This window comes from Grammomys surdaster, unplaced genomic scaffold (assembly GCF_004785775.1).
Source record: "Grammomys surdaster isolate TR1022 unplaced genomic scaffold, NIH_TR_1.0 345, whole genome shotgun sequence".
Taxonomy (NCBI): Eukaryota; Metazoa; Chordata; class Mammalia; order Rodentia; family Muridae; genus Grammomys; species Grammomys surdaster.
This window is the reverse complement of record NW_021604764.1, coordinates 2,452,711-2,466,661: the sequence shown is the minus strand read 5'-3', so window position 1 is coordinate 2,466,661 and position 13,951 is coordinate 2,452,711. Positions and strand designations below refer to the sequence as shown.

At 41.1% G+C, this 13,951-nt stretch overlaps 1 protein-coding gene across 2 annotated transcripts in view; it reads right to left on the bottom strand.

The window, feature by feature from the left end:
- Dync1i1 (dynein cytoplasmic 1 intermediate chain 1) overlaps nucleotides 1-13,951 on the bottom strand; it is a 290,802-nt gene that overhangs the window by 59,626 nt on the left and 217,225 nt on the right. For both annotated transcript variants that reach the window (XM_028779147.1, XM_028779148.1), the window contains exon 10: nucleotides 4,113-4,259. In XM_028779147.1, the coding sequence (XP_028634980.1) occupies nucleotides 4,113-4,259 (147 nt within the window). The remainder of the gene's footprint in view (nucleotides 1-4,112; nucleotides 4,260-13,951) is intronic.

The following is a 13,951-nucleotide window of genomic DNA, read 5'->3' as shown; positions in this document are numbered from 1 at the left end:
TCCTTCCTTTCCTTCCTTCCTTCTTTCCTTCCTTCCTTCTTTCCTTCCTTCCTTCTTTCCTTCCTTTATTCCTCCCTCCTTCCCTCCCTCCCTCCTTCTCTCCTTCCTTCCCTCCCTTCTTCCCTCCTTCCTTCCTTCCCTCTTTCCCTCCCTCCTTCCCTCCCTCCTTCCCTCCCTCCCTCCCTCCCTCCCTCCCTCCCTCTCTCTCCCTCTCTCCCTTTCTCTTTCCCTCCATCCCTCTCTCTCTCCTTCCCTCCCTCTCTGCCTCCCTTCTTCCCTCCCTCCCTGACTCCCTCCCTGACTCCCTCTGTCCCTTTTCTCTTTTGGTTTTCTAATACAGATTTCTCCATGTAGCCCTGGCTGTCTAAGAACTCTTTCTGTAGACCACACTGGCTTGAACTCACGGAGATTGGCCTGTTTCTGCCTCCCGAGTGCTGAGATTAAAGGCCTGGGCCACCACCATCCTAGTAAGGTTTTCCTTCATGTTATTTAAAAATCTAAGATGAGAGATTTATTTTTCAGAATACCAGTTAGAGATGTACGGAGGCATAAATTTGGCCTCAGCCTTGACAAAGGTCATTTATGTATCCTGGAAACTAAGTAAGGTGCACTAGCCATCTGTCAGATCTCTTGAAGCTGTTCCTGTTCTGTAGAATTCTACACAGTAGGATAAAACCATCTGCAGCTGTTCACTAAACACAGAATGGAAGGTTAGCATAAGCAGCATCTCACAGCAATTGGGGTTAGATTTCAGGCATCTTAGCCACGAATGGCCAAACCACAGATTGCTTGATGCTTCTCTGTACAAACAGCTGACAGTTTAAGCCTTACTCTTGCTGAGTTAGTGTCCATAATACCTAGCCACAACTACAATGAAACAACCTTCAATAGTCGGAAACTGGTATTACAGAAAGATGGTTCTGAGACTATTATTATCATATAAACTCCTGGTCAGAGAGAGCAGGAATAATCATTGAGTGTAGCTGCTTGGCTGCCTCTTCCTAGAGCTTGTCCAAACTTGTTTGCAACACCTTTCTTAAAGGGCAGTCAATGTTAGCAGGAACTACTGAGAGATTTCCCCTTCGGTAGCAGGGAAGCTATTCTCAGTGCATTTAAATCAGAACAACACAACTATGTGAACATTCTTAGATTACTGTTTTGTATCCTCCACTCTTAATCCCTCTTTCTTTAAGCTAGCCATCATTAATTCCTTCGATTTTTTCTTAGCTTCCTAGTTCTCGACATTTTCTTTGTTTCAAACAAATTTCTGTCGTTTATCAAAGCTCTTTAAGGATAACGTCCTGAGAACGATACAGGACCATCTGCTGACAATTGACTGCACAGTATTGAAATCTGTGCAGCAGGGATTTCATTTTTAATGCATTGAAACATAAGTCATAATAGTGTATCACAAGAGTACACATGTTTTTGAACTGCTCTCTCCTCTTCTGCCCATGTTGATGAACAGATAGTTCGTACCTATGTCTTTTTCATGCCATCTTTCTAATGATGCTGTCTCATATATGAGCATTAGGGGATCCACACAATGGTAAATACGACAGATATTTGAAACTAAATGTTGTATTAATCAAGTTTCTAAATAACAGGACTAGTTGGGGTGAGACTGTAGCCAACAGTCTTTCTCAGGTCTTTCGTATTTTGGAACGCAAAGCATTGTGTCATTAAACTTAGTTCACGAGGTATAGAGCAGGTCAAGGCCAGTGTGGAGATTAAATGGAAAAATGGATCTAACAATCTCACATGAAATATCAGATTTATTAAAACTGATGAATACGAGGGAATGAACATTCAGGAAGTTGTTGTTTGACTTATTCTGACTCATCTCAGAAGGCACTACACTGATGTACGTTTCCTTTGTCCCTTTGAGTGAAAAGCATTCTTCATTGCTGTGAATTGAAGGGTACCTGGGATCTTTTTTTTTTTGTTTTTTTAAAGAAAGACTCAAATGGAATTTAATTTCCCATCGAGACCCAAACTGTAATCAGTTCAGAAGCCTAAAGATGCAGGAGGGAGAGGAGACAGGTCTAGAGGAGACATTGAGTCAAAGACCACAAGTACACATCTCTATTCAATAGAGAGAAAATGTCACAACCTCTACCGACTGGGAAGAAATGAACAAAAAGGCAACAGTATAGCTCTTTTATTTTTTTCTCCATAGAAATGCCAGATTGCTTTTATTTAGTTTAGGAATAAATGCACTGTGCAGCAGAAGGATTTTGTTTTAATCATGATTTCCTGTTGTCCCAAATACATATGTGTGGTGGGTGTGAAAGGAATTAGCAAGTCATCTGTGGAGAGCTTTTTGTTTGTGTGTTTGATCCTGGTACCAATCAGCCAGGCCATGATGGAAGTTGAAAGACAAACACAAAACAAACTGTACACATTGAGCTATGGATGGATTAGACAAAACACAGCAAGCAAGAGAATAAATTTGTTTGTATTTTATTTCCTAACAGAAATAATAGCTCTCAGCTTGATCATAGCTGCTTTTACTCGAGATGGTCACACTGTTCATTACTTGGAAAAGAAAAGGTAAGGCTTTGTGAGAACTCCTGAATTTGGAATTCCCCCAAAAGCTTTTTCCTAAATCTTGCAACAGTTGGATTTATAATTTTTGAAAGACTGAAAGCTTGTTCACAAATGCACCAGACATCCACAGAGAGCCGAGGAATAGGTTTTATTCTACTTGAGGAGACACCTGGATTGGCTGGTCTTCTCTTGGGCCACAATTTTCTGTTATTAGTTTGGCGAAATAGGGTAGGTAAGATCAATTTTCCAAGATTTCCAAGAACCATTTTTACCTGCATGAGTCTTTGGCCCCAGTCAACCAAAATTAGAACTGACTTGGCATTTGTCATTTCCAATTCTCCAGCTTAACAAGAGCAGGAGAATTTCCCTTTCTCCTTGTTTCAGCTAAGCAGACAGCCACCCATTTTCTAAGCTGGAATGGTTTTGGGGCCAGCAGATGAAACAATACAGCAACCGCATTAAGGAAATTGAAAACAATGCTAGGGCTGTATCCTTGGACATAATTTAGGCATCTCAGAGAAGGAACATCAGCTACCCTGAATGTCAGGGTAGCAGCGATTGATGGAGACATGCCTGTCTCCTCATCCCTCGTAACAATTGCTCTTCACACCTGTCATTCTCTTAAAGGAAATGACAGAGCAGTTGTCTTGTGAACACTGTGCTGAGCCTCTTCTACTAAATTATGGGTAATAGGTTTGAGATGTTGATTTTTAACCTTGGAGATTATACTGTCACCTTAGACTTCATGTTGAGAACACTACACATTCCCGAATTTAAAGTCATAGTACTCTTTCAAATTGCAAATGGAAGAGGCATGTTGGCACATGTCCCATGTACTATCACTAGGCATGGTACTTACGCTCTGCGGTCTATTTTGAAATATAAGTTTGCATCTCAAAATTTCATGACCCCTGGAAGATCACAGAAGAGCTTTTTATGTGTTCAAACTTAAACTTACAGAAAGTTAAGATTATTAACATGTTTCTCCAAAGTCAGTGACTTTTTTATTTGTTTACTTGCTTGTTTGTAAATTGAGATCGGGCTTCTCTGTGTAGCCTTGGCTGTCATAAAACTCACTGTGTAGAGCAGGCAGTCCTTGAATTTAGATCTGCCTGCCTCTGCCTCCCCAGAGAGGTGGGATTAAAGGCATTCACCAACACTTACCAAGCAAGTGCTTTTTCTTCTGTAGTCCTGGCTGGCCTGGAGTTTAATATGTAGACTAGGCTGGTGTCCAGATCTCATAGAGGTCAATCTGTTTGTGACTCCTAATATAAGCTAATGCTTTTTTAGCCTACATTTTTCTTTTTGGAAACAGGTTTGGCTGTGTAAAACCGACTGCCTTCAAACTTGCAATCCTCCCGTCTTAGCCTCTAGAATGCAGGGTTAGAGGCATGTGACATCATGTTTTATCTACTTTTCACTAAGCCATATTTTAGTCAGTTAGGAAGGATTCAGTCCCTATAAATTCGTTACTTCTACCTCAGCCACACTGCTGTCCTATGAGCTGCTTCTCCTCTCGGGGCTTGGGGAGTTTACAGGGGTGTGGTAGAAGCTTAACTTACTGTATGTGCAGCAGCCGACAAGGGGGTCCTCTGAACAGGGGTTCTTCGATGACTCCGATTGTCCCAGAGTACAATCTGGCCCGAGTAGGTGCCACCAACCACCAAATTAGGATGAAAACGGGCAAAGCAGACTGACATCACAGAAGACTGTGTTAGAGAAGAAAAAAAAAACATAGTTAAGGGTCATTGAATTGTCTGTTTTCTTCTTGGACAGAAAATCTCTCACGAGACAAGTTCAATTCCTCCTGGAAGATACAAAGTAATATTAATTTGAGTTGGTAAATACATAGTAGGACACTTTATACACCAACACAGAATTTTTTAGAGGTCAGCCCATGGCTTTCCTCCTTGAAATCTGAAATTTGAACTCTTGGCTATGTTGCCGAATAGGCGTAAAACCTATCTTAAATACATCATTGTTCTGTGGTCTATGTATCGTGCACTATGGGTATTTCTCATCTCGTGAATAAAATTATGACAGAAACAGTATTAATTCTCCTACTCAGGCCCTGACCAAATCAGTTCTTTACTCTGAATGCAGCAGAGAGGCAAAGAAATTCTGGCTTCAAGAATTTTAACTGTGAATTTTATTTATTTTATTTTATTGGTATAATGGAGACTTCTAGGAAGTATTCTGACCTCAGATGGACCCAACTTGCTCCTTCCAAAGTTCTCTCACCTCCCATGGATATTCTCCATGACCTTTTCCTGCCCACTTCAGGCAAATGTTAATGGTGCCCTTTGACTATTTTAACAAGCAGCCAGAAATGGACTTGAATCCAACTTGACCATGCTCTGTCATAATGTCACAGCGTGGCTTCTGAAATTCCACAAAAGATTGCTAGGCACTGCAGTTCATGTGAAATGAAACAAGTTAGTTGAGGCACTTAAAGGCAGACAAGTCCCACATCTGCTACGTTCCTCTGGATTCCTAAAGCACTTTCCATATTGCATTTATAAGCTGAAGTAGTGTTTTCAATAAACACATTTCATTCTTTCAATTAAACTCAATGAACAGTTGCTGAGAACTTACTCAGTATAAAGAAGGCATTATACCAAGAATGATGTAAATAAAGGCACAGTGAAAGGCCTCAACAGATGTGTGCTCTGCTAAAGGGAATGGAAGAAACACGGGTTCAGATGAGCAGAGCCACTGCTGGTGGAGGCGGTGCCTTCGTGTAAAGCAGGGAAAGGCACCCCTTGGTATTGACATCACCATGAGGGCAGTCATGTGCCCTGGCAAATAAAGAGGAAGATAAAATTTATTTATCTGTTGTATCTTGGTGCACCAGGATGGTTGGCCCACACATAGGTGTGTAGTCTTCTCTCTCTCTCTCTCTCTCTCTCTCTCTCTCTCTCTCTCTCTCTCTCTCTCTCTCTCTCTCTGTATGTGCACGTGCACTCAATGTCCACAGAAGATGACATTTAGTTCAATGAAGGTAGTGGATTGGAAAAAGCAGGTTACCTATAAAGACTTTATGGAAGGGGATGGGTTAGAGTTTGAAGTCTTTGTGGAAAACTGAGTAAGTACAGGAGATCTGATGTCTTTGCCTCTCAAGGGCTGGGATTAAAGGCATGTACCACCACATCTTGCAAAAAACCTGTCCAGTTCTTAATAAGAACAGAAAATAAAAACAGATCTGGGATCCACATAGGACTCTCTAGTCAGAAAGTGTGAGGTAGAAGAAAAAAATACCGACTATTTTTCAATGTCATGTTTTCCTGGTTTGAATGATTTTCAGTTCCAATTCCTTGAACACAATCCGACAGAGAACATGCCCATGCTTCAATCTGGTTTTCATAAAGTCCAAGAATAACTCTCAATAATGACGCTGAATTAAAGAAAAAGAACAGAATGCTGGTCAGCTTCTTGTTTTACACATCCCACAGAAACGATTCTTAGTTTTCAATTGATGAAATTCTTATGTTCCTTGAGCTAGGTTGGAAACTTAAAACAAACAAAAAAAGCTTCAGAGAGTCTTAAAATCATCCAGGTGGTATCACCAATTGAATTTACCAAAGCCCAAATCAATACGGATAAAGGAATGTCATTCAATTGGAAAAACCCGGAATTCAACCACTTGATTGCTTCCGTGTTTCAGTTAAGTCCCAGAAAATTCTCTTCCAAATCTCACAGCGTTTCTTGCTGGAATGAACTGGAGAACAAACAGTAAGAAGTATTTATGAAACCAACAGACAGAACTAACAATGACTTGAATTCACTCCACAGGCTGTAACTAATACCCTCTTGTCCATTCATTCACTGGTTCCTAATTCATTCATTCATTAAACAATTAGCACCGAGATCTGCTGAACAATTTTATAATGTTCCAAGAATCACAGAGCTCCATCTGGGATCCAGGGTTCTAGTTAACTTCAGCAAACAGTCAAAACACAGTTTTTATGGTATCATCAAGAGGAATAAAAGCACACATACTCATTTTCATCTGATATTTAGTAAAGGTGTGTAGTTATGCTAATCAATTTTTCTCTTATGCGCATCATATCAATCATAACACATTTGCATTATGTGATCATTTACATAAATGCACAGTCAACGTTCTATCACCTTGTTTGTGCATTCGTCTTTATCTACCTCATCACGGGCTTATGTAGAAAAAGTTCCACGAACATCTCCAGGGTCCTCCACATGTGACACTATGTTATCTTTCACATGGAGGCACAACGGCAATGTGATCTTCATGGCATGCATGTAGAGTTTAGTTAGAATCTGGTCATTTCTGGAGCAGTTCTCGAATCCACCGGTGTTTGACGCGATGATGGCAAACGTTTGCATGATTCGCTTAAAGATTAAAAACTTCATCTCAAACCTTAGGCTCCTTCAGTCTCCATCCACATTCCTGGCATCGAGACTTTCCCCTTCAGATTTGGGGATTTTTGTATCAACCATCCTCAGGGGTGGGTTGGGGGTGGGGTGGGTCTCTGAAACAGCTGCTTCTCGTTCTTGCACATATAGCTACTTAACTGCTGTTGCTGCTGGGACTGTCATGGAATTTCCTAACTGTCAACGAAAAGCACAAATGGTGACATTGCCTTCCTGCTTACAGTTGTTAGGTAAAAAGTAGGAAAATGCATCTCGAAAAAGGTACTTGATATGTCTAAAAAAAGAAGAAGGGTGGGGGCTGGAGAAATGGTTCAGCAATTAAGAGCACTGGCTGCTCTTCCAGAGGACTCAGGGTCATTTCCCAGTGCCCACATGGCAGCTCACAACTGTTTGTATGTAATTTCTGTTCCAGAGGTTCTGATACCCTTACACAGACATACATGCCATCAAGTCATCAATGTATATAAAATAAAATAAATATAGAAAGAATAAGGGTTATATATTTATATTTATCCATCTATCTATTTATCCATTTATTTATTTTTGCCATCCTCATTTTTTGCATCACATTTTCCCAAAGACAATTTTCATGGAAAGTATTTTCTATTAATATTAATTTTACTTTAAAATTCACCACTTTCCTAGTCATTAAAACTATGTATTAGCTTAGTGTTCTAACATTGTAATAAGGCATTATTAAACTGAGACTAAGAAAATTAAGAGATAAAATTTTATTGTCATGGGGACTCTTTCTTTGTTTTTCGGGGAGCTATAAGAATTTGCATGCTGCCCAATCCAAGGCTGCATGGGTAATGTACCATGTACATTACATCCCTGGGATGTAATCCCATCCCTGGGATGTAGAGGCAGGGGAATGAGGAGTTTAAGGCTAGCTCTACATCGTTAGAGCTGTTCACTAACAACCAAAGAAATCAAACACACGTGTGTGTCAGTATTCTTACATTTACATTTTTTTTTTTACTTACTGTATTTTATTCTTTAAAGCTTTAGGGCCTTTTCTTTGAAAAAAATATGGATAGACTTTACCAATATTAATAAAGTAGCTCTTGAGAGGGAAGCCATGACGTTGGTAAGAATTTTTGGACAATGTTAGCTGTTTCATCAAAGTAAATGTTCCTGACACTCCAGTTGAACTCTGTTTTTACAAAGCTCATGATTTCATTGATGTGGCCATGTTGTTGGTCAAACCGGAGGCCTAGAAATATGATAAGCCTATATGTTAAAAGTTTGATGTAAAGCTGGTACCCTGCATATGTTCCACACAGAGGCCGTGCCCCAGTGGGAATGTGCTTCCCAACAGGACACACATCACATTTTGTTTATTTGAAGAACACAATTCCTCCCAAATCAGAACAGGGAACATCCTAGCACTGTGTTTGAGGAGCGAGCCACCCCCATTGACAAGGATTGTCTTTTTCACCATACATTCGCCCAGACTATTGAAGAAATGTCTGGGCAGCTTGCTTGGTTATAGCTATCTTTCTGCAAATTAACTCTTCCTATCACCCATGTGGTCTCGAACCCCTAAACTGAAGCTCCCACTTAGGGAGGGTTACACATCCTCATCCTCTCTTTCAAAAGAAATGGTTGTTTTGCCCCTTTCACGGGGAATCTCAGGGGGCGGGGTCTCCTCTTTGAGCATCTCCCTTCACTCACAGTGCACTGCTGCTTTTAGTTCAGTCAGCCCAATTTCTTCTTCAAGTGGTTGTGGAGGCTGTTTTACATTTTGTAGAGCTAATCTAGGCCAGCTTAGAGATCAGACTCCCCCCTTAACCACAGACCCATAGAGCAAGGGTGAACAGCCTTTGGTCACTGCTGTCTGGGAAGCTTGGCCCCTAGGTTCACATTTGATCTGGCTCCCTGTGTCCTTTTGTGGGTGGCAGTCTGCCCACTCCGTAGCCACCATGCCTGGGTGGGAAGGATAGGAGGTCCTGCATTCAAAAGCCTCTCCTTTTTCAAGTACCATCTCTTCTGGGGGAGAGGTCGATCCCCGGGGATGAAATGGCCATATTGTTGCCAGATGCTGTCTAATGGTGGCTGACATTTTATTTGCCTTAAAGTAAATGCTTAACTGCCAGAAGGCCGCTAGGCAGACAGATCAGATCCTTCTGGCTACCGCTGAACTAGTGTGTATTTCTGTAAGTACCTAAGGAACTCGCAGAGATATTTCTTTTGTTAATAGAAGTACGTGCAATCAAAGAGTGTTGCTACCAAATGCTCACGTGTGGAAGATGTGGAGGTGACAAAACACCCAGGAGACGGGAATTGACACTCATGTGGATGCAGGAAAAGGGTCCTTTGCTCTGATATATGTCCCTCTCACCCCAACCCCTGCTCTTTCTCTGACAGTCTATCCTGGCACGTGCATGCCATTATTCCAAATTTTAAGAGAAACGACCATATACACAAAGTTGTCACTTGACTGTGACTGAGATCTCTTCTGGTAGACGTTGAGTTAGCTGGCCTGTTACTTCTTATCTCAGTTTGCATGAAAATACCATATAGCAGCTGGTTTTAGAATTTGACTCCTTCAAAATGGAGAAGCCAACCATCCCAACAAGCTGTTTGGGAATTGTGAGACCCTTGCGAGGACACAGCAGAGGCTATGCAGCGGCCTTACAAAAGGCAGGAGACAAACTACAAGCACTGAGTAGCTAGTGGAGAAAAACGGAATGCGCACTACAACTGCCAGTGGGAGTGAATGCAGTCGTGTGAATACTCTGCAAACTGGGCTCCTCGGAAGTCCGAATAGTTACCACAGGACCCAGTAATCCCGCTCCTATGTGAGTCCCCAGGCTCACTGAATGCAGAGGTTTACAGCCCTATGCACCACTGTCTATAACGGCACCGCTTCTAACAGTAAGAAGGCAGAAACCATTGAAACGCCCACCACTGACGAGAGGGCACGAACTATGTGGTAAGTCCTTATGAATGTTGTTCAGCCATACAAGGGCACGAAGCACCTTGGGGACTTTAATATGGATGAGTGCTGAGAGTGCTCTTTCATGTGAGAAGCAAGCCAGACAAGCCACAAAAGGATAAGTGACAGTTACGCATCTTTGGAAATTTGTTAAAAAGGCACAAAGCTGTAGATGGTAAATGAGGGTGTATGCTGTGTTAGTCAAGGTTCTCTAGAGGGGCAGAACCAATGCAATAAATGTACATCTACATCATATGCATATATATATATATATATATACATATATATATATATATAAATTTATGAAGTCACTTAAAATAGTAACCACAGTTTAAAGTCTTGTCTAAGAGGCTGAGAACCTGGTAGTTAAGTCAGTCTGTGAAGCTGCATGCCTCAGCAGTCAGAGGAGCCCTTCCCACAACAGCCGGCTCTCTCTTGGGATGTGAATGGGTGTGACAACCAGTTGTGACTCAGTTCACAAGGTGGGGTGCTGGCTCAGTTCTACTTCTGCCCTTGGGGTGTGTCCAGGCACATTAGGCCCTACTTCAGGGATTGAAGCTTAGCTCTGCCTGGTGGGGTCCAGAAACACTGTTGGCGGTGAGGGATGGGAAACACAGTCTTCACCGAGATGGTTCTCAGTGGAACAGCTCTCTTTTGTTGGAGTAGCATGGCCTATATAAGCCTTGGGGAGTGGGTTGGGGTTTCTGGAGTGAGTATACGTCATTGGCTGGTGCCAAGGTGCTGGGAATGTTTCATTTACATGAAGAGGAATTCCAGGTGCTTGCTGGACATGTCCTTACAGGGAGACAGGAAGTTAAACCTGTAATTTGGCCACCAGGCTAAGTGACTACCTCAAGGGTAGCAGAGGTTGGGGTCGTACAGGCTACTAGCTCCAGGACATGCAGGCCTAGATCTACTCCTGTCAGTAGTTTCAGGATGAGATTTTCGGAGTTTGCAAGGTCTCCACCTGACTCTTGCTCACTACAGTGGGGTCCCCAGGAGTCCCAATATGCCCTAAAAGCCTGGAAGTTTCCTGGATAGCAGCTGTTCCCCAGTCCATAATGAAAGACTAGAAACATTGGTTTGGCTGTCAACTAGGGCAGCAGCAGCAACACCCCTGAGGCAAATCAACTCCTGGCAGGAGGGAAGGCCCATGGAGACAACATGAGAAGTACTTCTTCCTTTTGTTCTACTGTTTTTATCTGGGCTGCTACCAGGAGGTGCTGCCCACTGTTGGAACGGGGTTTCCCACATCAATCAAGGCAATTGTTGTGGTGCTTCAGGTGAGGCTCCCCAGTAATTTGTGGCGAGCTGACATCAAACCCAATCATGAAGCACGGTATGTGAAATATGAATCGGTTTTTAAGAGTGCAGACATGTTTCCAACTTCACAGACTTACCAGCCTTCTCGTCTCCAGAACAAACTGAAATGGTTGAAATTGCTATTTCTTCTGGTAATTATTCATTACCCTTGGATTTTTTTTTCTTCAGCATTACCTCCAGTTTTCATGCTCAAAGAGCATGGGGAGGAGAGTTAGCAGAGTTATAGCTAAGTCCAAGATCTGAATTTCTGCTCTGATGTTTACTATATGTGTTACCTTTCTGAACCTTAAGTATTTCTATCTGTATATGTGTTTATGTGTGTGGTCATACATGTATGTGAGTAAACAGGTATGCAGAAGCCAGAGGTCAACAAAGGAATATCTTCTTCAACCATTTCTCTAGCTTGTAGTAATCACCATCATCGTTGTGACCGTCATTATTGTCATCATCATCAACGATTAGCTGGCCTGGCTAGCCTCTGAAGTGTCGGCCTACATACACACACTGTTACACACAGGATTGCAGACACACACTGTTGTGTCAGGATTTTTATATCAATGCTCGGAATCTGAACTCACGTTCTCAAGCTTGTTCAGTAGTCATTTTTATCAACTGAGCCATTTATAGCCCTTACTTTTGACATACCGTTAAAATTATTTATTTTTAAAAATGGTAGGGACTAGAAAGATGGCTCAACAGTTAAGGGTACCACTGTCTGTTCTTCCAGAGGACCTGGGTTCAATTCCCAGCACCCACAGGGCAGCTCACAACTATCTGTAACTCCAGTTCTAGGGGATCAGACATGCTCATAAAGATGTTCGTGTGGACAAAACACGAATGCACGTAAAAATAAACACATCTTAAAAAGTTAAATTGTAAAACTGGTAAAATTTTCCTGATGTGTGACTCATTGCCCTAACAATTTGAAACTATGCAGTTCGGTGGCGTTAAGTACATCCTCATAGCATTTTCTTATCTCTGGAAGCTTCTCATCATTCCCCAGCGAAAACTTTGTTTCCATTAAACACAAATTGTCCGTTCCTCCTCTCATCTTAACCCCTAGTTTGTGACTCTTTTTGAGTTCCGCACAGTAGAAGAATCAACTGTAGAGAATTGGCCTTATTTCTCTTATCATAACATCCTCAGAGATGTCCACGTGGTAGCACAAGAAGATGCCCTACCTTTTAACCGCTGAATAGCAATCTACTGTCCTTCTGGATCACTTTTGTTTTATTGATTTTTCAACTCTCTCACACTTGGGTCGCTTCTTCCTTTGACTTTTGTGAGTGATATTTCCATGAACTTGGGAATGAAGATATCTCTATGGGTTGTGTGTTTAATTTTTTTGTTTCCTTTTTTTTAAAAAACAAATAATATCTATTTACTTATTCTATGTATATGCGTATACTGTAGCTGTCTTCAGACACACCAGATGAGGACATCAGATCTCCTTACAGATGACTGTGAACCACCATGTGGTTGCTGAGAATTGAACTCAGGACCTCTGGAAGAGCAGTCAGTGTTCTTAGCCACTGAACCATCTCTCTAGCCCTGTGCATTTAATTCTTCTTGGTTTATATTTGTAAGTAGAATGATGGGATCATATTGAAGTTCTGGCTGCAGTTTTTTGAAAAATCTATTCTGTATAATAGTTTTGTCACTTTACGTTCTATAACGGAGTTTGTGGTGTCTATTATTTTCACAAGCTCTTATTTCCTTTGTAATAAGAAATTTTTTATTTCCTTTGTAATAAGAATTTTTGTTTTCAATAATAATCACCTCCACATTTGAGAGCTATCTAAACCTTAATCCTTATTTATTTATTTATTTATTTATTTATTTATTTATTTATTCATTTATTTATTTATCAGGTACTGCCTTGCTATGTAACATGGGCTTTCTGGCTATCTCCTTGTCTTAGCCTCCCCAGTACTAAAAGATTACAGGTGAACCTCAGAGTGTCTGACTTAGTAATTTTCAAGTGATAGAAGGAGTATGATAGTTGTCACCCCAGAGACACAAAGGAGATTCTATTTGCCCCCTCTTCGCAGGGAATTAGGGTTCGCGGATGCACTTTGGAGACTCTTATGAATAGTTTGTCCCACATATAGTTAAAAATGACTTGGCTCTTGGTTTAAAGAAATATTCACAAACATAATGAAAACCCATAGGATCCCTCACTTTGGCCAATGTTTCTTTTTCACATAAATCCTTAGTCCACAATATTTGGTCCAGTCTTGATGACTTAAGCATTTTATCAATGTTTGTTTTATGACTTAATTCTTTTGATTTCTTATCATTAACAACTAGACATCAAATCAGAGAAGCCTAATCTATTGATCTATGATGGGATTTTTCCATCTGACAATTGCTTAGTTGTTATTTACAGGTACAATTCAAGTGATTTTCTAAGTCACTGTCACTCCAAATTTGCGTGTGGTTCACCGTCAAGCAGAGGACTTGAAAAATAATCTCATATGCTTAGGCCACCTCCCAGACACAGCATCAGTATTTCTAAAAAGGCCTGTTAGACAGTAAAAGGTGACGAGTATCAATTTTGATCAACATTTTCACATCCACTTGAATATTAGCCTTTGGAGAATTCCTTTGAAATACAGATCATTTACTAGTGACTGTGAGGAAGGGTTATATCGATGGTGGTCTAATGGTCAAAGGATATACAATTACAGTGAGACAGAAGGGGAAAGTTCAAGACAACTATCATGCATC